Source organism: Coloeus monedula (genome assembly GCF_965178545.1).
Source record: "Coloeus monedula genome assembly, chromosome: 2".
NCBI lineage: Eukaryota > Metazoa > Chordata > Aves > Passeriformes > Corvidae > Coloeus > Coloeus monedula.
In genome coordinates this window covers 23,704,823-23,731,826 of record NC_138782.1, presented here as the reverse complement: position 1 = coordinate 23,731,826, position 27,004 = coordinate 23,704,823, and the positions used below count along the sequence as shown (strand labels likewise).

General features: G+C 37.1%; 1 protein-coding gene across 1 annotated transcript in view; it reads right to left on the bottom strand.

Moving 5' to 3' along the window:
• USH2A (usherin) overlaps window positions 1–27,004 on the bottom strand; it is a gene marked incomplete at its 5' end in the record, with an annotated part of 385,998 nt that overhangs the window by 340,542 nt on the left and 18,452 nt on the right. The window contains 6 exons of the mRNA XM_082300920.1: window positions 4,759–4,852; window positions 6,162–6,383; window positions 9,462–9,646; window positions 10,957–11,251; window positions 13,553–13,616; window positions 14,775–14,910. Coding sequence (XP_082157046.1) covers window positions 4,759–4,852; window positions 6,162–6,383; window positions 9,462–9,646; window positions 10,957–11,251; window positions 13,553–13,616; window positions 14,775–14,910 — 996 coding nt within the window. The remainder of the gene's footprint in view (window positions 1–4,758; window positions 4,853–6,161; window positions 6,384–9,461; window positions 9,647–10,956; window positions 11,252–13,552; window positions 13,617–14,774; window positions 14,911–27,004) is intronic.

Here is a 27,004-nt window from a genome sequence, read left to right as displayed (position 1 = left end):
GTTCCCCCACCTCACCCTGTTGTTTGTCACACTTTTATTACATTAAGAATTGCATTTAACTTCCAGACCTCCAGGGCTGAAGTTTCACTTTTGGTAGCATGATGATGTACATGGCCTGAGGCCCTCTTCAGGCCTTCATTCACCAAATCTAAACTCTGCATTTGTCCAAAGCATAGCAATTGCGGTTTGCAAATCGAGAGATTTAGGGTCTGGTTCTTGGCTACCACATGTAAAATGGATAGGTACATTTCCAAAAAAGCACTTGACAAGGTCTAGCAGATTTACAAAGGATGTTAATGCTTAACAAAACCTTTCTCCATAATTGTAAAACCCAGGAACATGTCATTATTCTCAGTTACAGCTAGGCCCTCCAGAAAACATGTTATATATGTGGTTTTCCCTTCGGCCAATAACAAGCATGCCTTCTTGATATACAGTATCTGAACTACTCACCTTTTGTGAAAAGTTTCCTGAGAAAACATCACATGGAGCCAGGTGGCCAAAATACCAAGCTTAACTTGGCCCAATTCATTAGTCTAAAACTATGATTAAAAACTGATTTCCAATAATTCAAGATTTTTTTACTAAAATTATTATTTTAAAATTTAACTTCAAGATTCCGGAACCCAGCATACTTACAGAAAGATCATCAGTGACTTCAGCCTAAGCCTTTATGTACCAGGTTCATTTTTAGGCCCTAAGAATTCTGAGAACAGTGCCTCTGAAGAAATAGTCAACAAATATCCAAAGAAATACTTCAGAAGGCAACAGTAACAATACTTTAAAACTTGCAATAAGTCATGATTAACTAGAACCTTCTACTCCAACACTTGTTAAATATCCTGCTGCTTGCCTCTCAAGGGCATCCTTTTCTACATCTATCTATTTTATGTGGAATTAATTTCCTTTTTTTCTTTTTGTAACCTATGTAGGAGTTTGCAGCCCACACTCATCAAAGCTCAGTTGCAATAAACAGTGTACATACACACCTACAATACTTATAAATATGCTTCTGTAGTACACATTATCAAAAGTACACTATTTAAAAATCTGATGAAGTGATGCCAAGGTTAGATTGCCACCTTCTCAGGCATTTTGAAATGCTGACTTGTCTTTGAACAGCTCCATCATATTTAGCACCCACATCCATGCTGCCCTGGAAGTGTTGACTGTAATGGGGTAGCTAATCATATACAATTTTTTCCTACCTACCAGATCCTCTTCTGTATCCAACCACTACGCTTTTACTCCATTTCATTTCCTTAGCCAAATAAATATGGCTTCTAGGGTATACCTATTTTGGCATAGACTGCTCTAAAGATAGTCTTAATTTCCTCATGGCTTTCACCAGCACCCTCACTACAGCATTTGACTATCTACCAAGACTACATGTGAACTACCTCTGTCTCTTGTGAACTCCCCAAAGATCAAAGAGCTTTTAAACTTAAAAGCCAGGTTTTACTAGGGGAAGAAAAAAAAACCCACCAAAATTAGAACATTCTTAGTAACTCCAAGGGACCAAAAAAGACAGAATAGAAAAGAAAGGTGTCTTATGGGACTCCATCCCAAAGGCTCCATGTACCAAAAAGAGCAATTTTTGCTGGCTTGCTTGTTTCTACAAGGGAGAACTCTTTTTTATTGAGTATAATGTGGTCAATATTTGCAGCTCCTCACGTACTATTTATGATTAATTCCAACATCTAACATGATACAGATTGACCTTTAACTAAGGTTGACATAGATTCCTTCTGTAACAACATAAAAAGTCTTATTTATTCAATTCTTGATAAATCAACATATGCCATATACCCAGTTTCCAGACCTCAAATGTTTAAGACCATTATTTGCATGGAAAACTCTGAAGACCTGAAGTTTTTACTGCATCCAGTCAATCTCTCACTTCCATTCATATCTTCTCAAGCATTTATCAGAGTTGTTTTATTTATTTAAAATTCTATTTTCTATTATGATTTCTATAATTATTCCTGTACATTTCACCATTACCTCTCTCTAGTAAGTTCTATATGATTGATTTAAAAGAGGCTCTGAGGTTGCAATGTAAGGCTGACCTTGCTTGACTGTCTTGTTCTTTTATGTGCTGTTTCCAGCTTTTCATGTGACAGCTTGGAAAGTTTTTGAACATATTTTTATGTTCAAGTCTACAAATTAATCTTTGCATATAAATGTTAACAAAATCTGGACTCCACTCTCAGTCCCTCAGTTTCCATTTGCAAAAGACAGAGCTATTTCCCAAAGTTGGACCCAAGGCATTTACAGAATCATTTGTAAATGAAGAAGCTGAACATTTTTTTTCATAAAATGAAAGACAAGCTTTGTGAGGATTAATTTCCTCTTTTTTCATAATCTTGCCCCTCAACATCTGCAAATAATTCTTAAGCAACCCCTTCTTCCCATCATCTCAGATTTCATAGCAACATATTTCATCATCATTCTTCACCAAAATGGAACTTAGGGAAAAAAAAATAAATCCATTTGGTATGTCAAATTTTATAACATAGTGATGCAAGTACCTAGACTAAGATTTCTATTTGTAACAGTTATGCAAACTTTTCATTTCTGTGCTTTGCTGCACAGCAGCTAGCCAGATTGTATATGCCAGATAAATTCAAGATGGTAATTTTAGCTGTATTAAGTGTAAATGGGACAAAAACATACTCTGCCATATGTAAAAAGCTTTTCAAGGATCTCTGATTTCTGGTCCAAGATACTCAAAAACCCACCCTAAAGTGAAAAACTTTCTTATAGGTCCTCGGTTCTGGTGACTTACTCACAGCTACCACAGAACTGACATTAAAAAAAGGCTGCTTGCTGATACTGCTCTTTCTTCTCAAAAATATTTTCCTTTTCTCTACCAAAAAAGTTATATTTGGAACCTCGCTTCACCAAATGCTGACTTAAAGCAAAAAAACTATATAAATAAATTTTTTTTTTTTACAATTCCTAATTCACTAGGGTGGGAGCCAAAGAAACAGGTCTAAATCTATAAGACAGAGTTTTATCAGTGCCAATGATAGTCAAAAATCAGGATGGATTTTGGTTTTGCTGTTAAGTGCTAGCCCTACCAAAAAAAAAAAAATATAAAAATATTTAAGCTGTTTGGATTCCATGTAAATCTTCGATAAAATTCAAAGTATTCAGTTATATATTTCCAAATATTAATTCTATTACTACTGCTACTTTATTTCATATTTAATAGATACTGGCACTGTTATTAAAGAATGAGAAAAATAATTAAACAGCAACCTTATTGTACTCTGAATTAATACAGTTAATTCAAGCACCTCAATTATAGTTACAATGCCTATATGCCAAATCAAAGATGTGACACTCAGTGGAACAACACATTAACATTGACAGGAAATATCTGATAAGGCAGATACATCATTAAAATGTATTTAGTTTGTTTTCACAAGGTAGCATAAGTCTTGCAAGAGTGCTTGGTGAACTTCCAGATCTTATTAAATATTTATAATTAATCCTTACAAAGTAACATTTCACAATGTGTGTTCTAATTAAAGGGACACTGTCAGCTTGAATTTTTTTTCTAATTTGACCCATCTAAAAACTCAAAATTTCTGTTCAAGTCCCATTTAGACTGTAGATCCTTTTTCTTAAGAAGCAAGAAAACTTAGATCCCCTATGAAATTTTACAAAGATCTTTCACATGATCATAAGCAGTATATCAAATGCTCTGAGGTTACTTCTCCTCACTCTGTTCCAGCAAGCACAGACTGCTTGGGGGTTTTTTTGATACGTGATTAGTCTCTCGTTTGCTACTGCTGTTGCTATTCCAACATAACGCCTTCTTAATTTTTAGAAAGGCTATTTCCAAAAGGCATAAACATAGCAAGGAATATAACATGTACTCACAACGGAAACCTAACATTCAGTGAGATTGAGGGACTCATTCCTTTAACGTAGCTCACTCCTTCTTAACCTCAACTTCTTTTCCTTTTTTTTTTTTTTTGAGATAAATAATTAATCTAGGGAATCTTTTCTTTGAGCAAGTTCTTTCTACTCACACATCATGGTTCTGCTTTTGTTAAGTTGTATGTGAACAGCTTCCAAGAAAACCAAAGTCTGCATGAAACAAGTGTGAAGTGGTACCATTATCTTGAGCTTCCCTCTACATATTTATCTAGAATACCATGACTTATAGTAATCAACCCCATTTTGGTTCTTCCATGGCCAGGAATTATTAAACTGTTAGGGGAAAAAAAAGGAAAAGTATGATTTTGCATTTATGCCGCTTTGGATTGCATTACAGACCACTTGAACTGTCTCCTTTCAAATGAAACTAAATTGGAAGCTGAACTCCAGGACTTTGCCTACTCCATTCTAACTACTGAATGGGTCTGGAGCCTATAGGAGCAAACTAAAACTACCATGGAATAGTACCTTATTTCTACAGGACTCTTGCTAGTTGCTACAGCAGACAATCTTTACTAGATGCTCACAGTCTAATCTCAGGTTTGCATCTAAAGTTTGAAAGTAGCATAATCTCTAACAAGAAATCAAACCCCTGAACACAACATTCCTAATGGTCTATGGTGGAATGGCTTTTGGTGAGGATGGAGAGTGGAATATATCTGTTTCATTAATTGATGCAAATCTGCTACAGAAAGTTTCCCTATAAAAGAGAAGACTACACACACATATACATACTCCTTCCCAGGACTAAAATCCCAGTGTTGAGGCTGTTCATAGGTGGCACAGATAGACAAAGGAGAGACTCACATTATTTCCTTCTGTGTAGCTTTCCTTGACGCATAGGCACCGGTATGGTTTCATAGCTGTGTCACAATCATCAGCATGGCCATGGCAATTACACCTGAAAGAACAATAGGTAGTGTCTAAAGTTCAAACATGAAAAAACATCTTTCCAACAATAGATTACACAGTCAAAAAGTCAATTTTGTGTATTACATAGTCTGGTTCTTTATTAAGAACAAATAAATGTCACCAAAGAGAATGTTCTTAGGTGAAGTAAACTACAAAAGACTACTTCACTCAATATATTTTTAAGCATCAACAATTGTTTTTCAAGAAAATAAAAATGAACATGTAGTAGGAGCTACTCTTGCCTTATATGATATATAATGAAAACTGTATTTCAATAAGTAACATCAATATGTAAAATTTTATTAAATAAATTATTAATTGTTCATCAATATTAAGACTTCCAGTTTATTTCTAGTTTTTCAAGAAATCTTAACCATATCAGGAATAATTTTGCATTTTAACCCATTTTATCTCAGTTAAAATGTCCATTTCTTAATAAAATAAAATCTGTGTAGAGTCTTAATTAATAGCCAATAACCATACCACTCTACTGGAAGGGCTGCTCTTCTGGAGGCATGGCATAGCTCTGCAAACTACAGCTGAAATTATTTTACTGTTATATTGTCACTGAGATAAAGTTCTTTTAGTAAATGCATTATCATAATACATCTAAAACAATAATCAAAATATATTAATAACACAGAAAATTTTATGGTAAACATGACTTCTAACAGGGTGCTTTCTCTCAAAATGAGAACTACCAAAATAATTTCAGGAATAATAATACTTACAAATCTGCACCATATGCTTCTTAGAAACTATTTCATTGCCAAATTTGCATAGTATTTACAGGGCATAATTAGTCCTTTCACAAGACAGCACACTTATCATATACAATAAAGTTGTCAGTCACAGATAATACAACAGTTTTACTGACAGCTACCCAATTTCGAAAGGAAAACTCCAACTAAAACAAAGAATGAGCTCTGCATTGACTGTTAAAATTGCCATGTCTGAGAATCTATAGCTTGGAAGAGTTACTAAAGTAAAGCAGAAGCCATCATTTCAATCATAAGCCTTTGCTTAGAGGCATTGGTAATTCTAAGGAAAGGATTGCTTTTGACAGATTTGTGTAATAAGTGTAATTAATTGTAAAATAACATGTGAGCAAACGTTTTTAAAAAACAGTACACCAGTCATTTCCAACTGGATACACTACTTCAGACCAACTTCCTTTCTCAATCATACATGTAAAAGCAGAACAAGGTGATCAAATTTTAGGCAGGTCCTTATATGCTGTGCACAGCTGTAATAGCCAGAGGCAGTGCTAGGTATGGGAAGAGTCACGGAACACTTACCTTCCACTGACTGTAACTTCATTAACTCCATAGTACCTATGCCTAAAATTGACCCAAGGTTCAGTAGTGTGATACTGGCCGTGGAGATGAATCCTCAATTGCGTAGCTTTTACAAATTCTTGGAGAGATGGAGTATTATAAAAATCATTGTAACCAGGTCGGTGATTTGGTTCCGGGGTAAGAACACTGAAAGTTAGATTACCACGAGAATAGGGTGTAAAGCTGTTTAAATAGAGAGGAAAACAAATTAAAATCAAAATACTACATATTTTACAGATTCTGTCTTTTACACCCTGTTTCTCAGAGAGAGTCTCAGCTGTCCATGGTGGTTTCATGCTTTCTGGGTAAAAATTCTTATCTCAGTGGATTCCCAGTCATCAGAGTTCAAGAAGGGGAAAAGAATGTCTTCTATATGTCTGTTTTGCCCTAAACTACCATGCTCCTCTCCAAACCTAAAGTTTCCAATTAAAAAAGTAAAGCCTTTAGCAGGCAACTTCAAAATATGATTAAAGTGTGACTGATACAGTGACATCCGCACACATTTTCAAAAAGTTTAACCCACTGTTCTTGAGAAATATGAACTAGGCTTGAATCACATAAGGAAATCATTCATTCACAATAACACAATAATTAATAGGCTCACATTGTTAGTAATATACCTGCTAAACACACACAAAAAACATACAGAAACAATTGCTATATTTTGAATTCCAGAGTCACAGGACCATATCATCTCACTTGATGAGCTAGCAGAGTTAGAAACACATGCCACCTTCCAGCAAGTGAAGTGCAAGGTAATTTAATGGAAAGCAGAAAGATTGAGAGTAAAGCTGCCTATTTAAGCCCAGGAAGGGGAAGGACAATCCTGAGAATTCAAGTAAAGCTGAGTAAACAAGTAAATATAAACTGCACATTTGCACAATTTGGTATGAATCACATCATGTTGGTCTATGTGCTAGGCAGAGTTTAGCCTCTGGAAGAGAGAAGAATGTCTGCTTATTTGCACATCTACATGGGATCATTAAAAATAGGTATCCCCACGTTATCACCTGGCACCTGACATGCAACATTCAAAAAATGTCACTTCAAAATATGCCAGTTTTTGAAAGATGAGATTTCTAGTTAGGCTAGGTCTGCTGAGACACGCTCTTCTATCTTCATGAAGGATCTTTGAATTTCCTGTGCTCCTAATCCAGGTTAGCGCTTCACAAAAATCTCAGTGGAATATATCTGTAAGTTTCTCTGGATGATTATGTCTTCTCTTCCCCTCCACAGAAATTTAAATACAGTATTTTTCTTCCATGACTTATAGAACTGCAACGGAAATGTTTAGACAGGTACGAATGGGAGATAAACAACACCACGTTGGTATGGAAGCATCAGAAGGAACAGCAGAAACACTGTAAGGCTGATGGCAACTAGATAAGCAGGTCATCAAGATTTTAGAGCATCTACATGCAGTCTTTCAGGAAACCAGGAAAACAAAGGAGATTCTAAAATAAGGGTCAGCCAATATTCAGACTAAGCAAAGATTCAAGCCTCTGACAGGGGGATAAAAGACAGTGAGCAACTCCTAACTTACATAGGTGGTACAGGATGGAGAAACAAAAACCTTAATCACTTTCATTTCCTAAAGGACACAAAAAAGAGTCCATTCAGTACTAGCATCTGGTCACCAAAACAAGAACCATCAAGTTACGGTAAGGATTTCAAAGCCAAGGTCATTTGCCTTCCATTTAAACCCAGGGAATCCTGGACAGGCCACCAGGACACAAGGGCACTGGTGTCTAAATCCTGGACAGACAATCTGGACATGTCTTGGCAGTTACAAGTTTGTGGGTATGAGAGAAAGAGAGAGAAACAAGTTTTGTTTTACAATAAAATCCTCCAGGGAACTCTGTTACACTGCTGACATAAATTTGGAGCATTGTTTCCACAGTAACTCCTCTTTGAGCACACAGAATATTCACCAATATGTCTTATCATTTAAAGCTTTCCGAACATCAGCTGTACCCAAAAATTACTCATTTGTATCACTTCCTATCATCATTTACATTTTAACTGATGGTGAGAAACTGTGCTGCTTAGAAAACATTCATGGAAACAGTTCTTACTTCACTCCTCAGTTCTTTTTAAAAATTATACAAATACATATTTTTGGGGTGAAAGTGGTATTACACCCCACTTGGGTTATTTTATCCAAAAACATTTGTCTTACTTAAGATATTTCCCTTCTCCTCTACCCTCTGGTCCATGTATCAGCAATAAAGCTCAGAGTCCTTTGCTGAAAAGTAGTGTAACTCAAATGACCATATGCTCCTCTCCTCAGAATTCTGAATTCCTGGAGAACAGACAAAGCTGCTGACACCTGAAAAGTCTTAGAAAGGTAGCAAAAGGGAAAAAAAAAACCAAAAAAGCTAAATGCCTACAGCACCTGGTAATGTATTTTCTCACTGATTTCCAGCCAAGTACTAAACAAGCCTAATACTGACTGGCATCTGAACTCAGGCAAGAGAGAATGTATTTGAATAGATGTAGTGGTATAGATTCAATTCTATATATATGTGTGTGTACATACATGCATGTGTGTTTAAAATGATAACATATTAACTATTATACATGTTATACACTAGATTTATGAAATGTTTATATATTATAAAGATTTAAATTTTCATATGATTAATTGAGAGTAAACGGGCTTGCAACATACTTCTAAAAGGCACTAATCCTTCTTGCCCCTCTTCCACAGTTTTATATTGGTTCTTGCTTAGAAAGATGAGAAAGCTTCAAGATACCATTTTCAACCCATTTCTTACATGTCTTGAATGAACACTAGCAGGGTTGAACAACTGGCTTTTGTACTTCAGTCTGGCCTCTTTCCTAAGCTTCAGAACAAGTTGCACTCCCAGAGATCAGAAGGTAGACTTTCACATTCCCTAGGCAGTTTGAAACAATGTTGTATCAGCACCTTCCTCCACTCATCCTCTCAATGTTCTGTAATTCTACTGACAATAGCCATCAAAACACTGACACGTAAAATTTCAAAACTACCTCAAAAATAACAGAGGAATCAATTGTGTCACACTCATAAATGAGTAAAATCTGATAAAAATGACAGAAGACTTTTTGGCAAGCTTGAGTCAAAAGGTCATGTTTAGGATCTTTTATATACTCAGCAGTCCATAAAAAAATGAGTGCACCAAATTAAAAGATTCTATCTCATTGGGACATAGAAATGAATTGTGTCAGGATGTTACCTGTTCAAAGTATCTGTATTATGCAGATAATACCCACTCATACCTATGCATCTGAAGACAGTTGACAGAGTCTGGTTTTTCCAGAGATCCATTGTCCTCCATTCCAAAAATACTGCAATTTCTAGCAAAATACTGCCAGTCTTCCCATTTTAGATCATCTCTTTTTTTTCTTTCAATTCTTACTGCTTCAGGGTGTGGGCTAAAGAACTGCAGTATAATATAGAATACCTACAAGAAGATAACAAATTTATGGAGTGATATTAATGGTTAAGTCATGAAACAAGGAGAATATCAACTTCTTTTTTATGTAACTATACAGTCTGCTTTACCACTCCCAGACAGAAGCAGCCATATTTCACCCCACATATTCCCAACTAAAGCCGAAGAGAACCTTTTTTGTTGAACAAGCTCTTTGATCTCTCAGACACTATCACACAATTACCGACCTGTTGCATCAGAACTTCACTTTATCTCGAAGACCATTTGAAAATGCACTACACAGTCAGGTCCACAATTTGTTACAGCAACATTATTTAGGTAAAAATGAAAGTTGTAACTTTGTGCTGCCAAACATTTGACGAGTTGTTTGTCTGATAACAGGTAATTTCTTTTTTGAATTCTCCGTATTTCTAGCTCAGAATCTCATCAAATACCTGTGTTGTTTCAAAGAGCGTTTCAAAGAGCATTTCCCTCAGCATACTACTTAAGCAGAAATGTGTGTATTAAATAAGCAAAAGCCAAGAATTTCACATACATTTAAAATAATTTTTAACTAAATGATTAATTTTTACATATGTAGCCAAAGCCCGTCATCATATTCTTTCCCTTCTCACCATTAATATAAAAAAAAAAAGAAAAAGGCCAGCCAGCAAGAATACACAGAAATTTGGTGAATTCCCTGTTGTGAATGCAGCTCCACTACTGGTATGTCCCTCCTTCCAAGACATCCTGACACTCTTCAACAGCCTAGTGGAGTGCTAGATGTAATACAGCCTCTTCAGTAACCATGCCTGCCTATCATTGCAGGATAGGCAATGTATTGCCTTCCGTATTCCTTGGGAGGCTAATTGGCCACCTCCGGAACACCTACAAACAGAAGCACCCTCTAATATGTCAGTGTGCTTTCGATACATTAAATTTTATTTGTCTGCAGTCAGTTTTCTACCAGCATGTACAAAACAAGCACCTCAGGTTTTAAAAGAAATTAAAATTAAAGTTGAAATTTACAAAAGTGGAGTTTAAAGACAACTATCAGTTTCTAAGTATTGGTGCCTTCACACAGGGTATCTACTCTTGTATACCTATTCCAGATCACTGCTCGTTACAACAGGCACATTGAAAGAGAATGCCACAAACCATAATGCATCCGGTTGCCTTCTGCACTGTTATATGCCAATAAAGGAAACTTTCTTCCTGGTCCTCTAAGGATAACATTTTAAAGCATAAGGTTTGAATTTCTTCAAAATTGCAATGCAATGTTTACAAAAATCTTTTCTTAGTTTTGATTTAATAAATGGCAAACGTCATCTTCTCATTACCTGATACTGTCCATTTTGTAAATCTATTGTGATTGAAACACCACGATCCAGGCTTGCAGTATTAGCAAACACAGATGAAATCCAGGTGGTCCCAATGTCATTATCATTGATGTAGTAGAGAGGATGGGCTTCTGCATCCAGCCTCAGCACCCTGTCATTAGTTGTATCATCTGCACCATTAGGGATGCAGTACCGCTGTATCAAAGGGTGTACCCGGGGATGACTTCCAGGACAGCGGCATTCAGACTGGGTATGAAGATGAGGGAATTTTCCAGAGAATACTTCCAAAATGTCTCTGTCACAGCACAAATAGTAATTGCATACATGACAAAAAGAACAAATGTTACTTTGTGCATCTAGGCTCATAGATTAAACAAAATTCAGTTTAGATTATAGTAGAAGCCCTAAACTCCTGAGTTAAGCTCATAAAAATGGGGCAATCAACCAGGAACTAAGCCCCCCTCAGGGTCTCTACATTACCAGTGGTAGAGCAGCAGGCACCTTCAGAAAATACCTGTGAAGAACCTCTCAGGAGCTTCTTTCATTGCTCCACACATATGGAGTTCTTCAGACACAGGGCACTGAGGGAAATGAGTTCTTTGGTGGGATGTCTAAAGTTAGATAGGATGAATCCAGCCATTGATGCAAGGAGAAAAACTCTTAACATTTTATTGCAACATCATGTCTGACTCCAATCAGCAGTCTGGATCCTGTTCTTAAACACACCATAGTATCAATATACTGCCTATAACTACAGTAAAGTTCAATTTTTGCACTCAAATCCTCCGAAAAGACCAGCTTGAACAATACTATATTGTACCTTAGAAAACCTGGATAGAAATATTTTCACTTTTAACTAATTTTAATAAAAATGCCCACTTTTTTAACTGCAATCAACCTAGTCATGCCAAATCATTGAGATACTTCAGTTCCCTCTGACATCAGCAACTGAAATAGATACAAAGGTATGTAGGCAGGCAAGCAAGTAGATATGAATGACATGGATAGTTCTTTATCTGCTCACCTCTGATGTAAAGGAAGGATTCTGTGAGTCTAGAAGATACTGAATTTTTATATTTAAATCTTGTTACTTTTCCCATTTTCCTACTTTATCAGTAAGAACATAATTTTGTGTGCTTATTAAGCAAATAAATACTTGCTAGCTGCCACTACAACTTCCACAGAACCCAGAGTCAGGATCTTTTACACAGCCAGAGCCTCATTGATTGGCATGCAGGCAAGACTTTCCTTCCCAGTTTATCCCAGACAAACATTTTGGACCAAGTTATTTGTGGATATAAAACCAAATCTACAAAGACATCAGTAGGTCAAAACAGTCTGTAAAATACCTTCATTTTCAATTGTTAAGCTTTATTCATTTCACTGACCTAAACTGTAGTTCAAAAGATTTGACAAGCATTGCTCTGAGAAATACAACCAACATGATTTTCATAAAACTTGGAATTCAGATTCACATTAATACTTCCAATTCACAGGAGCTCAGTTCATCATAATGTCCTGCAGACAGCTGAGCTCCGAGGAAACTGCTCTACATCTTATTGAAAGACTATCATTAAGTAGCCTGAAGGTCTGCAGTCCCGAGTGTCATTGTGTGCAGCCTCCCCAGAAGCACCATGCAGACAAATAGGACCTGACTACTTCTGGCCAGCCTGAATTGACTGGATTAATCCAGCATGAGCTGGATAACAAAGGTAACATTTCTTTGTAATGTGCTAGGAAGGGAGGCTGGAGGGCAACAGAAATTGCAGTGGCAACAGTAGTTTGGCCTCGGGAACAGAGGAAGTCAAAGCAATTACCCAGGGCTCTGTGGGCTGAGGTAGCAAAGTCATTGGTGCCTTATGGTGACAATCTCATCTAGAGAGCAAGGGACAGTGGCACCTCGGGGCAGGGGTACACCAAGAATACCTGACATGGATACTGTGGGGAAGGGAAACCAGAGGAAAGCAACAGCTAAACACATGGAGCCAAGCTTCCTGCAACAAAGGCAGCGTGCTAATCAGCTGGAGTGCCTGTCCTCCTCATCTACATCACCGGTATTTGAGTGGTCAAAACTGGACTAGTCTGCTGCGCTCCCTTGCCCTACAGTTTACACGGAGCTTGAAGGAAGCTTAGCAAGTCTTATCCACCAGGACTAAGTTTATCAGCACACACTATTATGTCAGAATTATGATGAGTAGATAACACCTAGACAGTTTTCAAGCACTGAAATCTAGCAACTGGATCTACTCTCTGCAGAATATATACTAAGTCAGGTTGTAGCAAGGACAACAATAACAAGGAGAGCACATATTTATTACAGTTTCACTACATGTGTATACATACACCACTACACACATCAAGCCTACTTAAGCAACAGTTCAAAAGCAAAACATATTAATTTGTTGTATTTATTTTAACTCAAGATTTTTTATATTAAAGGTAATCTTTGAAATGAGGATCAGGAAACTACATCGTCATAAGAAATTATCTAAAGGCAACATCTGAAAAGCACTATACTTTGGGAAATAAGCATATTGTTATCTACACTTTGTTCTCGCCACACTCTTATTTTGTTACAAAAATAAAAGTTCTTTACCTGTTTGTAAGTGCCACTGGGTAAAATCGGAAATCTTGCATTCTTCCAACAAATTGCTCTAAACCTAAGAAAATACACTATAAATAATCTATTGAGCAGAAGGCAGCTTTGCATTGCTTGAGAGCACCTTTAATTCAGCACTCAGAAATCTCTCCTGCACAATTACCCCTCCTGAATGAAACCAGCTTGGACCTGGACAAAACTATAGAGGGCAGTGACTTAATTTTTTTGATAAAAAAGAATGATTTATAATAACTTTATAAGAACATTTTGTACCTATCTCTTTTCTGATTAGAGAGGTGGCACAGGCATCGGCTCATTAGACAGAAGTAATGAGCCAGTCCATGTGCCACCTCTAATTAGAGAAGAGATACAGTAGGTACAACTGTACCTATCAATTTATACAATAAAGATAAAAAGCATTTTAAAATATTCCTTTCTTTTACATGATTATTAGCTATCCAGTATTCAAAATCAAAACCGCAACAAAATACATTTCCAAATACAAGCTTTAAGAAACGGAGCACAGAATACTTTCTTGCCCAAAGCCACAATAAAACTGTTTATGTGACATATATTTAGGAGTTAACTTCAAATTGTGCATGTTCCTGAAGAGCAACAGTCAGTGTTCTTACACCTGCAAAGCCAAGAATTAGCGAAAAGCAATAAAACATCCCCCACTGTTCTTCAATGATCATGTCATGATATAGTCCATATAAAACTCTAGATGCAGATGAAGAGAAACTCTCAGCCATTACTAGAGGCTGAAATATTCTCATTCTGACATGGTTTACATGATTATTGATAGAACTGAAGAACATAGACAGCCAGAAACCTTCAGCTCTGCTCCTGACTGCAGAAAGAGGAGTGTAGTCTAGGGGCCATGCACAATTCCATTCTGAAACAGTTCCCTACATTTACTCAGAGAAACTATGATCAGAAATTAGCGGAATAAGTCACTTTACATACATGTTTTAGCGAATGCAGGAAAACTTACCTAGATGCAGGAACACATAGATGTTTGGTAGATGGTCATAATTTATTCTATCTTCAGACAATCTTTTGAGAAAGCTAATTGTACAATAAGAATTTTCTTCTGCAGTAAGGTATTACTTCTCAGCATATAGATAACTTTAAATTACCCACACTCTTCTTTTAACCACATCATGAATATTTTATTTTGACTATCCAGTGCGTTCCACTAAAGTACTACAAGATTTACCTGTGAAGCTTTGTCCAATTTGCAGAATACCATCAGCATCAGTATCTGCAACTGTTCCCATAAGAGTCCTTGAATCAAAAGGTGTGTTATCATCTTCCCAGCCATTCAAGAAGAAACTAATTCGGCTGTGATGCACCTATAGAATCAATGTAAAGGGGGAAACACATGCTTTATCATGCAATCACTTTTATTTCTCTACTTTTTTTTGTCTATCACTGATTAACTGATAACATTACCTCAGGCTATTTGCTGTCTCTATTTTTGGTGCCTACTGAAAGCAGTTACCTGTTTTTCATTACTAGATCATCACCCAGATGCAGAGAGTATAAAATTTCTACACGAGTTAAATCAAAGAAGGAACTACAGTACAGGGATCTGGTGGAGTTGGAGGGGAAGAGCAGAAAAGAAGGGTGGGTGTGTTTCACAAGGTACGAGGCTGGTTTAGAGCTCCATCACCACTTCGGGCCATGGGCACGTGTTACAGCTGTCACAACTCTTCTCATACATCACTTCAAACAGGCCTCAAGGGGCTGTACACCATGCTCAGGATAACCAAACACAGGCCTCTAAAACCCCCCAAAATGCCTCCCTAACCCCAGCATGCTTCTTTCTTCAAGGGCTGAAGGGAACAGTATAGAAAGTGCCTACATCTGCTGTACACCCACTGGGTAATTCCCTTACATCAAAGGAACCCTTGGCTAGGAATATGCACTCAGCCAGCACCCCAGGGTACTGTTTCCTGCAAGTGCTCCCTTCCCTGCCAATTCATTTTAAATCTGAGCTAACCTTCATAGAAATACTTTATGGCATTCTCCCAGCTCCACAAAGTAACAAGATGCTGAGCTTTTATAAAGTTGGGGGGGGTTTTGCATTAGAAATCTTTAGATTTAGGTTACCTAAAATTAGGAAAAGTTTAATACTATGGGAGCGTCTTTCAGCCTTACATTTTAGGAAATTCAATACTATCATTTAAAAATTCCAGGCCTTCACAAATGAAAACCAGAAGTATTGTGGCTATAGTCATTGCTATAGTCATCCCATTAATGAAGTTAATTAGAGAAACTAAGTTGGACTTAGCTAAAACTTTTATTTCAGAAAGTGATTTATTTACCAAAAAAATAAAATTACTTGGGTTTTAGCAATGTTTAGCTTGCATAAAGCTTTTTTCACATGAGAACTTGATAGCTTTCAAATTTTGAAACACCATTTTGTTGCTGCCAATTTACAGAGCATTTTTTAAATTTTGAAGGTATGGATGCCTGGTGAATCATGTCTATCAAGGCCAATAAAAATAGAGCCCTTTAGCCCACCTTGATAGTCACGTGAATCAAAACAAAATAAACCTGGCATTATTGCTTCCATAAGAACAATACCTATGTGAGGACATAGAAGGTTTACAAACCAGAATAATTTGTTGCAAAAAAAGGAAAGAGAACTTTTTTCCCAGTTAACAAAATACCAGCTTGAAAACCACAATATAAGCACAGACAATACTACTCTGACAATAAAGTCTTTCAAATTCCAGACCAAGATAAACGGACACAATTATCTATAAATCTGAGCTCAGATGATCAGCATCAGTGCCTTGGGCAACATGAGTCTATCAGCATTTTAAGAAAGAAAACATGAAATAACATGGAGGGGTTTGTTTGGCTTTTTTTTTTTTTTTTGGCTTCACACAAAATTGTACAAATGAATTTTTCCTCCTTAAACTGTACTTTCAAACATACACATGCATGCTGAGCTTTATTGCCATTTCCAGATTCAGTCAATATTTCCCAAATTTAGACAGGAATATTTATTGCCCTTCCACTGATGGAAATTTGAAGGCTATTATCATAATTACTAAGCCTTGAGATTTGTTCAAAAAGTTATTGCATATGAGTTTCACTGCTCAAAATACATCTCTCCATTTTAAATTATCTTTTGTGTTGACACATCAATGACCTAAATACAACAGTTTTTTATTTAATTTTAATTCAAAGCCCTCTAAACATCTGATGCCCTATTTGCAAGAGCCTAAGTATATGTATATATTGTGGTTACACTGCATTTTTTTTCTGCATCACATTTTTTACAGCCTGTTACTGTCATTTGGTGTTTGACTGTTATCATCATAAAAGATACAGGCTTTTCTACTTTGTTATTTGTAGCATTATCTCATGTTTTACAACATCTTTGCACAACATGCCTGCACATGAAATATAACTAGTGAAAAGTTCTCAGTGGTATTAATGCATAAAAAAGAATGTGGTTCCATCTCTACTGTCTTTACCCAGCCAAAAGCTGATGAACAGCCAATTTTCCTTTATCACATTAGCACAGCCATGAGGGAAACACATTTGTTCTAGTCAGCTACACTAAAGATACTATTACCAATCTAACATATACATGTTTTATATCAGCAGTATTCTCAGAGTATGAGGGAGCCAACAATATATTAACACTAGCATGACAGTTTATTTAAGAAAAGAAAATTGTCTCTGTAGAGGGACAGAAGTTAGAAATGTATGGCTAAAGCTCAGTGTCACTGGTCTAATAAAGGTAATAATTCTTAAGCTTTCTTTATAGCAGGTAACACTCCTGTGGCAGCTCTGTCATATCATTCAAATAAAAATGTTGCCTTTTACAAGTTTAAGAGTACCTTTATTTTCAGTCAGATATGAAGCATGTTTCCGCTTTCCTGTTTCCACTGTAAAACATTTGTAGGGGGAATTCAGAAATGGGCACGCTCAGCCCCATCAGCTCCTTGCAAACTTACTGTCTCAGGCACAGCTCTATAGGACCCAATTCTGCCTCCCCTTGTGGCAAGCAGAGTGCTCACCTCCATGCACCCCATACAAAAATCAGGGGGTCTATTTATGACTTAAGAGGGACAGAATCGGGCCCTAAGTGACCAGGTATTTTCACTTGTTGAAAATAGGTGACTAACAACAATTTTAAATCTCCCTCCCCCCTCCCCCACCACCAATCTCTTTGTATTAAATAGGATTTAGAATAGTTGGGTTTAATATAGCACATCCTCAAGGTAGCCCTAAGCACTTTACAATGCTGAATTGGATATCAGTAGTGCAGTGACTGTGCAAGGCAAAGGCAGCAGTCATTATGCATTTGGCAGTAGCTCAATGTAATGATCCCCCTGCTGGTTATTAAAAGGGGTATGAATATCTGACATGGGAGGAAAATGTAGGAGGGAAACCATGTGTGGTATAAAAAATCCCAGTGGCTCTCCACTGTGGGAAGAGAGGAAGTCTCAAAGTTTGGTTTCAGTTCAGACTAAGCTAAATAAGAAGAAAGGCTGGCACCGGATGGGCTGTTTGATGTAGTTAGTTAAGGTCTCCTGACTGTTAGCATTAAATTCCATACAATAGCACAGAACTAAAAGAACAGTTTCCCTCCTGACTAGGACAACAGGATTATTCTCCTGTTGTCCTTATTAATAACATTCAATAGGAATTTGCCACAAGAGAGTAGCAGGAGATGGGTAGGAAAGGTTGGCTTTGTTGTGGAGAGCACAGAACCAGAAGCCTGGGACATCAGCACTCTAATCCCAGCCCTGAAACCATCTCACGCTCCTCTGCTTGCCCATCTGTCAGATACAGCAAATCACCTCTCAAGGAGGTAGCAAGGATTAGTTACTAAGATATATTTGCTCTGAAACTACATCAGCCTCTGCCAACATAGAACCTAACACCAATTCCAAGCAATGGAAAATCCATTTGATGGTGAACTGAGGTGGTGAAAGATAGCAATACTCTTTCCTCTAATTGCACTCTTGGTATGATCCAAAAGAATTTCAAGATGAGAGGTGCTGGACCAAAGAGCTGAGAGGCAAGTTCCTTCGGTGCATCCCAAATTAAGCTTACAGTTCTCTAGCACAAGCAAATTGTGCATCAGAGACCACAATACCAAATAAAACCCCTTCCTGCCTAAGAAACCTTTCTTGCCCTATAGGTCACGGTACTGCAGAATCACAAAATCACAGATTGGGAGGGACCACAGTGGATCACATGGTCCAACCTCCCTGTTCAAGCAGGGTCATTCCAGAGAACGTGGCACAGGATTGCGTCTGTGTTATTGTTAATAAAATGATATAGGTACAGGAAACATATTACAACTTTATTTTCTCACCTAAAGATCTGTGCTCTTCAGATTCTACTCCTGAAAACACAACAATGAAATTTAACGTGAATTTCGCCACTCTGTTTGGATCAGATAGAACTGCCATGTAAACAAAAGCCACTATTTTCATGTACTAAATGCTAACAGAACTGCTAACTTCCACTATACTGCAGTAATCTGTGTGGCAAAAAAGAAACATCACAACCAAATATTCCACTTCAGAGCAGTTGCACTGGCTAAGGCACTACGGCAAAAAGCAGAAGCTCCTTGACTGAAGAATACCATGGTTTTTTTCTTTCTGGTTTTTTTTATAAGCCGTGTGTTGTACTGATATCTATAGTTATAACGCCTACTGGTATAACAATGTATAAATAAATGAATAGTATAACTGTTAAAAGTAAAGAGTATAATAGGTATTGTAAAAATCAGTAGTAATACAATAAAAATTAACAATACACTTTTAAAAAACAAATAGCCTAATATTCCTCATCATTAACACAGGGGCAGAAGAGATTTTGCTATCAAGTACAAGACACAGTTACATAGACTCCACTTTTTTGAACTACAACGACCCTTTAGAAGCCAAAGCCAGTTTGGGGGAGTTCTGAGATCTCAATCTACAAAGTTTTGGCTGTCACATAATAACACTCACATTTATTCCCTTTTAATGTACATGTGTGGTATCTGGCCCACTTAAGCAACATACGCTTTTTCTTCACACACATTAATCATCCTGTCATCAAAATGTCCTCTTACATATATGTATAAAGGCAACTGAGACAATTTTAGTCTCTTCCATGTGGAATTGAATTGCACCATTTCAGCCAAAATAAATGAATTTAACTGAACCTTTCTTCAGTGAACACTACGATCTTTTTGCATTAGTAAGATTTTTCCATTAGAAGTCAATCCTAATATTAATACCACCCATATACCTCATGGAAAATGATTTCTAATAAATAAGATAGGAAGGAGAGACACAGAAAAGAATCCTTTAAGTTCCATTAAAAAAATAATCCTTAAGAATCCCTAAGTGTATCACAGCAGAGCTAAAGATCACTAACCAGGGACCAAAGCTTCACTGTACTAAATGACACACAACCAACAAATGCAGTAGTCTCATCCCCAAATATTTTAATTTGCAATTATTATATGCTTCAGAGACACCTTTTTTTTCAGTTAGTACAACCTTTTCCTGTATGTTGTCTTTCCTATTCCAATATTTATTGGCATGGGTAAGATTTATTAAAATATTACAGATAAGTTAAAGGGAGTTATTTCAAGACAACATTAATCTCATCCACTGGTTGGATATACATTCTTTTTACTCTTATTCATCATAGCTTCTAGTAACCATAAAATACAATTTAATCTTAACATTTCCTTCCATCATCTTTTGTTCTAATAAGTAGATCCCAGTGTCTGGCAAGACAGATTAATAAACCAGAAGGATTTCTTCCCAGATTTTTAGGCCATAAATGAGGAGTTCCACAACATAGAGAACTCTGGCACCAAAAACGAAAGGAAAAAAAATATTTTCCAGTCATTTAAGCCAAATGATACCAACCCTGGCCTACTTAATTTTCCAGCCAACTTAGTGATGGCAAGCACTTCAACTGCAACTTCAGCTCTTACAGCTATTCAGACCATCACACAGTCTCAGAAGGCAGGGGCAGGACTGACCGACACAGATAAAACTCGGACCAAAAATGCACCTTCCAATACTAGGAAATGGTTACAGTCCAGTACATGTAACGGACACTACTGTTTTCAAATAAGATGAAAGAGGAGCAGCTCAGGGATCTATGAAATAAACCTGACAGTGAGCAAGATTATTCCAAAAATCAGATAGTTGCGTACTAAAATTAAAAGAAGAAAAAAAAAAAAGAAGCTAATTTTTACATTAAAAATGCAAATTTAGCTAGCCTGCAAATGCAAGTTAAATTTTAAAAATTTATACAAACTAAAACACGTCAGTTTCCCAAATACAAGAAAGAAAAGCAAATTGTCCCCCAAATAAGAGAACAAAAAATAAACTGTAAAAAAACTCAAACAAGTCTGTTTTCATTTTCCTTAAAATAAGCCCTATTTGCACAGCAAGTGGTTACGCAGAATTAGAATAATCATTATAAAGGTGATACACAATATGAAGAGTTCTAACGTGTTTTATGAGAAGCAATTAGGCAGCTATACAATTTACCTGTAAGGCAAAAAAAAAAAAAAGTTCCATTTATTTTCCAAATCAGCAAGCCAGCAGAAATGGCCTCTCCCTTTACTTGTCTTAAAAACAAAAGCAACTCCAGAATCAATAAAGTTACACAGTCTTCACAGAGATGTAAATTAAAGCAGAAGTTAGCATAAATGATCTGCTTAATCATTCAGAAATAACAAGGAATCAGAGATTATTAGAAATCAGGAGGAGCTGCAACTCATCCAGCTCAAAAATTACCACATAACATACTGTTAAAATTACTTACTGTCACTTAATTGGGTATGGTACTTATAAAAATTGCCACCTAAACATAGCTTGCTATCTGTTAAAATAACCAAGATTCAGAAAACCTTTTTACCTTCTAAATGTATTGCAGATTTGTTGCATCAGGAACTTTCTCAATGAGTTCATTCTATAGAAACAGACAGTGTATTAACACATTTTCTCCCAAGGTGAGAAAACAGATTAAGGTTATGACCAAAATGACAGGCCTGTGGCTTCCTTGAATACCTTAATAGAGTCAACAAATCAACAGTGGTCTCTGATGACAACAGAGGAAAGAAGACAATAGATGGAAGGAGGGGAATTAGTGATGCTGCTATAATGGTCTAATCAGAAACTTGAGCATAAAAATCTTTTTCACCTTCAACCTGTCTAAATATGCTCTTTTTGCCTCCTCATATAAAGATATACAGCATATTCTACCACTGGGGGACATGCAGGTTCAGATATTTCCTCTGCAAAAGCAGGTGAGAAACAGAAGCGTAACAGTTAATAAAAGCAAGAGTAAAGGGCTTTTGCATATCAAAGAGATGAGATGCACAAAGGTATGTATTTCAGTATTTTCTTGCATAATTGCAAATCTTGCTGAAGCTGCAATTACAAAGGCTTCCACACAGCTTTAATATTTCATAAATGATTTTCTGTAAAGAGGAAAGGTCAGTGATATGGACGTCAGCAAAATAATTTGGGGAGAAAAACCAGGATGAAACCACTAGCATGAATCCAAGCTTACTTTCAGCTGTCATTTAAGCAGAGCTAGTCACCAAAAACCACAATGCAGCATTTTACATATTTTTTTTAAATCTGAGCGTCTACATGTCCCTAAATTGATGAATCAGAAATGGCAAACAACTTTCTGCCACAATTCAACACCTTTCCTCACTGAATAAATTGCAGCATTTACACACCTTAAACATTCATTTTAAAGGCTCCTTACCCAGCCCCCATTTTTGCCTTATTCTCATTTTGCGTTATTCTACTAATTTCTATTACCTCTTTTTTATCTACTATATTTACATTTAGCTTTAAAAAAACCAACCAAACAAAAAGAAAAAAAAAACCAAAACCAAAACAACAGCAACAAAAAACCTAAACAATGTGATAAATGTAGTGAATACAGGTGGGAGCAGATTCTTGCCCCCAAGTACTATTTTTCTCAAACATTAATACAAACAGGGAACAAAATAGTTTAACCTAGGAAGGAGAGGGGCAGGCACTGATCTCTTCTCCCTGGTGATCAGTGACAGGACCCAAGAGAATGACATGAGGCTGTGTCAAGGGAGATTTAGGCCAGACACTGGGAAAAGGTTCACATCCAGAGGGTGGTTGGGCTCTGGAACAGGATCCCCACGGAAGCAGTCACAGCCCAAGCCTGGCAGAGTTCAAGAAGCATTTGGATAATGCTCTCAGGCACACCTGGGGCTGGTGCTCTGCAGGGCCAGGAGTAGGACTTCTATCATCTGTGTGGGTCTCTTCCAACTCAGGATATTCTACGATTCTATAACCACAAGACCCCAAAACTCCTCTACTTCTCCCAACCCTTCAGATAATCTATCAACCACCTTATGACTGCTTCAGAAAGTAAAGAGGTTCCCACAGTTTAACCTCTGCAGATGAGTCAGGATTCCACATAACACTCAACCACCTTCTACTCCATACTCCACATATGACTCACCAGCACTAGCACAGAGCCTGCTCCTACAGTCCCATATTGCTTAGCTCTCCCTCCAAAGTACCAAATGCAGCCTAACCCAAATTTAAAACCTTAGCTGAACAAATAATTCAAGAATAAGAACTATTGCTGTGATGACATTATTGCTAGAGATGTTTGGGCAGATGTCTTACATACATCAAAGTCTCCTGTGGTCTTTTTTTTGTTTGTTTTTCCCTCTCTCAGAGACAAAGCTTACAACCTTTAAAATATAAAGAGTTCATTTTTAGTGTTTTGCACTTTGCGTTTTACTTTTTTTTCTCTGGAATGAAAATTGAGACAACACAGAGGGAACTTGGCAGATCTAAAGCTTGGCAAGAGATAATGAATTTATGTAGCAAACATATGAGAACAAGGATATGTCAGAAGGAATTTGTCTATGAACTTGTTCTCAAACAGACCAAAAAAGACGCTAATAACCACGTTAATAGGGACAGGGGGGTTGTGGGAGGGAGGGCTGTGGAAACTAAAGAATAATATCCAAGAGGACAAGCCAGCTCCGATAATCTATCTGCATAACACTTGACAGACAAATGGCACCTTCTGTACCAGCAACAGAACTGCCTGATGAGTTTGCCAGTGAGGCTGGTGCTGTTCCAGCTACAACCTTGTCACAATTTCAAATCTTCAGCGCTGTTTTTAGTTTGTATGCCCAAAATCTTACAGCAAATGCAAAAGCTACACACATAATAAAATCAATTTTATCTGCTGTTGTTAAATGATTGGTTCACATTTCTAAATTCCTGTTTCCATATTCAAATCCTATACTACCGTCACATGGCAAAAACCATAGTTTTTAACCTGTAGGAACTCCGTGCCCCCAACCAAACCCAAATTCACCCCTCTGTATTTCAAGTCTTTGAAGCAACTTAGCTGCAAGTCTGAAGGAAAAGAATAGAAGATGGTAGAGGCAAGGTGCAACCCTGGCTACGGTGGAGGTTTCAACATGATGCTTTTCACACTTCTTTGGTTCTCAGGACAAACAGCATTTTACGGGAAGAAAACAAAGAGGGTTTGAGGCTTTTCATTGCCACTACTAACACAAGTAACAACACGGCCAGGGAATTTATTATGATGATTTCCAAAAAGAAGGTGCTTAAATTACCATCCATGGCTAGGGGATATTCCTTTACTTTCAACCATTTTGTCATTTTTAGAAGACCTGCCAACATCATTCTAGGCTGAGATTCATTACGTAACTCTTGCCAAAACTACAGAGTCAACTCTGTCCTCTCACCAGAACACGTCAGTCTAGCTGAAATATGCAACTACAAGCCTCTTAATTAAAGTACTTTACTTCTGGTTCATTCATATCAAAATTCAAGGATGCTGCAGTCCTATTCTTCACTGAGAGAAGGAAGTAAAAAAATCTGCCTTTCAGGATCTCCTTAAGCTTTACAGGAAAATCACCTTTGCCTTTAAGAACAGAAACTGAACTTGTGAGTGAGTGGAAACAGCATATGTACAAGGTACTTGGTGTTAAATCACTGATTTTTTTCTTCAAAATCAGGATGCTGCTTTAAACTGACTAGGAACCCATGGAGGGAAATGGTTTGAAATAATTCAAAAGTGTGGTTCTTCAGTATGTTCCAAATGAAGTTGCAATGTATGTAAGTTCACCCATAAACAGGATCAACTAACTGAATCAAGGATTGAAACTATTTTAACCTACACTATTTTAGAACTGTTATGAGAAATGACAAGGAAAGATGCTTTTCTTTACAAAATTTATAGGGGATGCTAACACACATCAGTATTTGATGACACTGTGCACAATCCTGTTCCAGAATCCAGAGGATTTTAACTTTCACTAACATAATAGGGCAAGAACACCTGGGCTGACTATATTTCCCTGCAGGCCAGAAAACTGATAGAATGCCAGAAAAACATTCCAAGAAGAATAATACTTTTTCATCTTGGCTTATATCCTCTACCTTTTTTTCTTATCCTCTTCTTGTTAGACTTTGACAGACACTTTTCCAGAAGTTCCTGATAAAAAAAAAATCCTTGATTAGATAGCTTTTGAAATTAAAACTGCCTAAATGGGGAAAAAACACCCATTTCAGTATTTTTTAAATACTGAAATTGACTCATCACAACATTCTGTCCAGAGATAACAAGTGGAGTGACTAGTACTTCAGCTGTGAATTTATTTAAATGTAGACATACACATGCAGTATTAGGAAGGCAAAAACAGGATATGAAATAAACATAAGGCATCAGCTCTAAGCTCACTGTCAAGAATATACCAAGGCTTCTAACCACAGAGTTCAGCTGAAGGTAACTATCTGTCAAATGTAATCTGTGCAAGTGAATATGCTTAAGCTGGTGCTATGAATCAACCAAAATTGCTTTGGTCTTATTGACATTCAATTGCAAGAAGTTGCAGCTCATCCAGTCCAATAGACATCTGACAACACCAAGAGTGCTTCAGTGACAGAAAGCTTTAAATATAGATGCAACTATCATCACAATACACATGGAACTAAACTTTATGAACCCTCATACCATCGTCAGAAACAGGTCATCAGCTGAATGCCATAAGACCACATGGTCATGCTCTCTGCCTGTTGCCAATTTCTGCAGTTAACAAATCACTGCAATTTAAAAAAGAAAAACAGAGAATACAGATTGACAGAAAAAGACCATTCAATCTTCCACCAATGTCCCATTAAATATCTCTCCAAAATCCACTTCTGGCATTATAATCTTTGTTCACCTTTAAAAATACAATGCCAGATCAAAATTTGTTCAAACTGCAGTAGTTAAGGGCCAGATCTTCAGCTACTATAAACTGCCTACAGCTTCAGCAATGTCATTTTATACCTGCCCAGATTCAGACTTTAAATATGTTAAATTTACTTTCTTCCTCATATCTGTTCTTTACACCTTGAAACAAGATGTCTGATAACGTGTGTATGTGGGAGGTTCAACAATAAAGCAACTTGCACAGACAGTCCCAAAAGAAGACACAATTTGTGTCCTGACTCTGCACAAAAGAAAGGAATACCACTATGTATGTGCCTGTTTCACTCTTGGCTCTCAAGAAATCCTGCCATTTCAGCAGTAGATGTTCCAGTACAGCATAGTGTCTTTTTCTAAAGATTTTCATATATACACACCATCTATACAAGTTGTTACATACCCCCTCACTTGCCCTCCCCAGCTTCCCTTGCCACACATTGAACTGAAACCATTCCAGATTCACAAACAGATAAAAGAAGTTGGGAAACAAAAAATATGTCTGCTATATACAGCTTGCAACCATGTTTAAGGTGATGCACAGTGTAAGCATTTTTGGGGAGAAGAGGGGAGAAAGACTCGTGGCCATGTTATAAGCACTCTGAACAGTTATGCCCACACTCTGAGAAATCCAGTGTGAAAAAAACAAGAGACTTGAGGAAGAAACCTCATCAGGGGACCACAGTGACAGAACTATCTTAAAACAGAAGGGCTGGAGAGGATAAAGGGACAGTAGAAGAAATGGTAAAGAACAGCGAAGGGGAAGGAAAAAGCATAAGGTCGGGAGGGGCAAGTTGTCTCTTTGCCTTTCCTTCTTTTGCCTCAGGCCCATATCGGCCTTTCCTTTTCTTGACTTAACTGGGATGAATTTTAATTGCAGCCTCTCTACGTGTTTTATACACTATGTACTCTCTACTTGTGTGGAGTGGATTTCCCATTCATCACAGGATTGCAGGCAAAAACCCCAGGAGCATTTTGCTTTCCTTCAAAGTTAGCTTTGCTAAAATCAATAACTTTAGGGCTGCTTTTCCATCTAGCCCAAACCCCCACCCCACAACCATTTCAAATTTCATGATTTTTGATCATTTGATTTTGCTTCTTGTCTCCACATACAGATTTATATTTACATCTTTCCATAACTGTGACAATATTCTACACTGT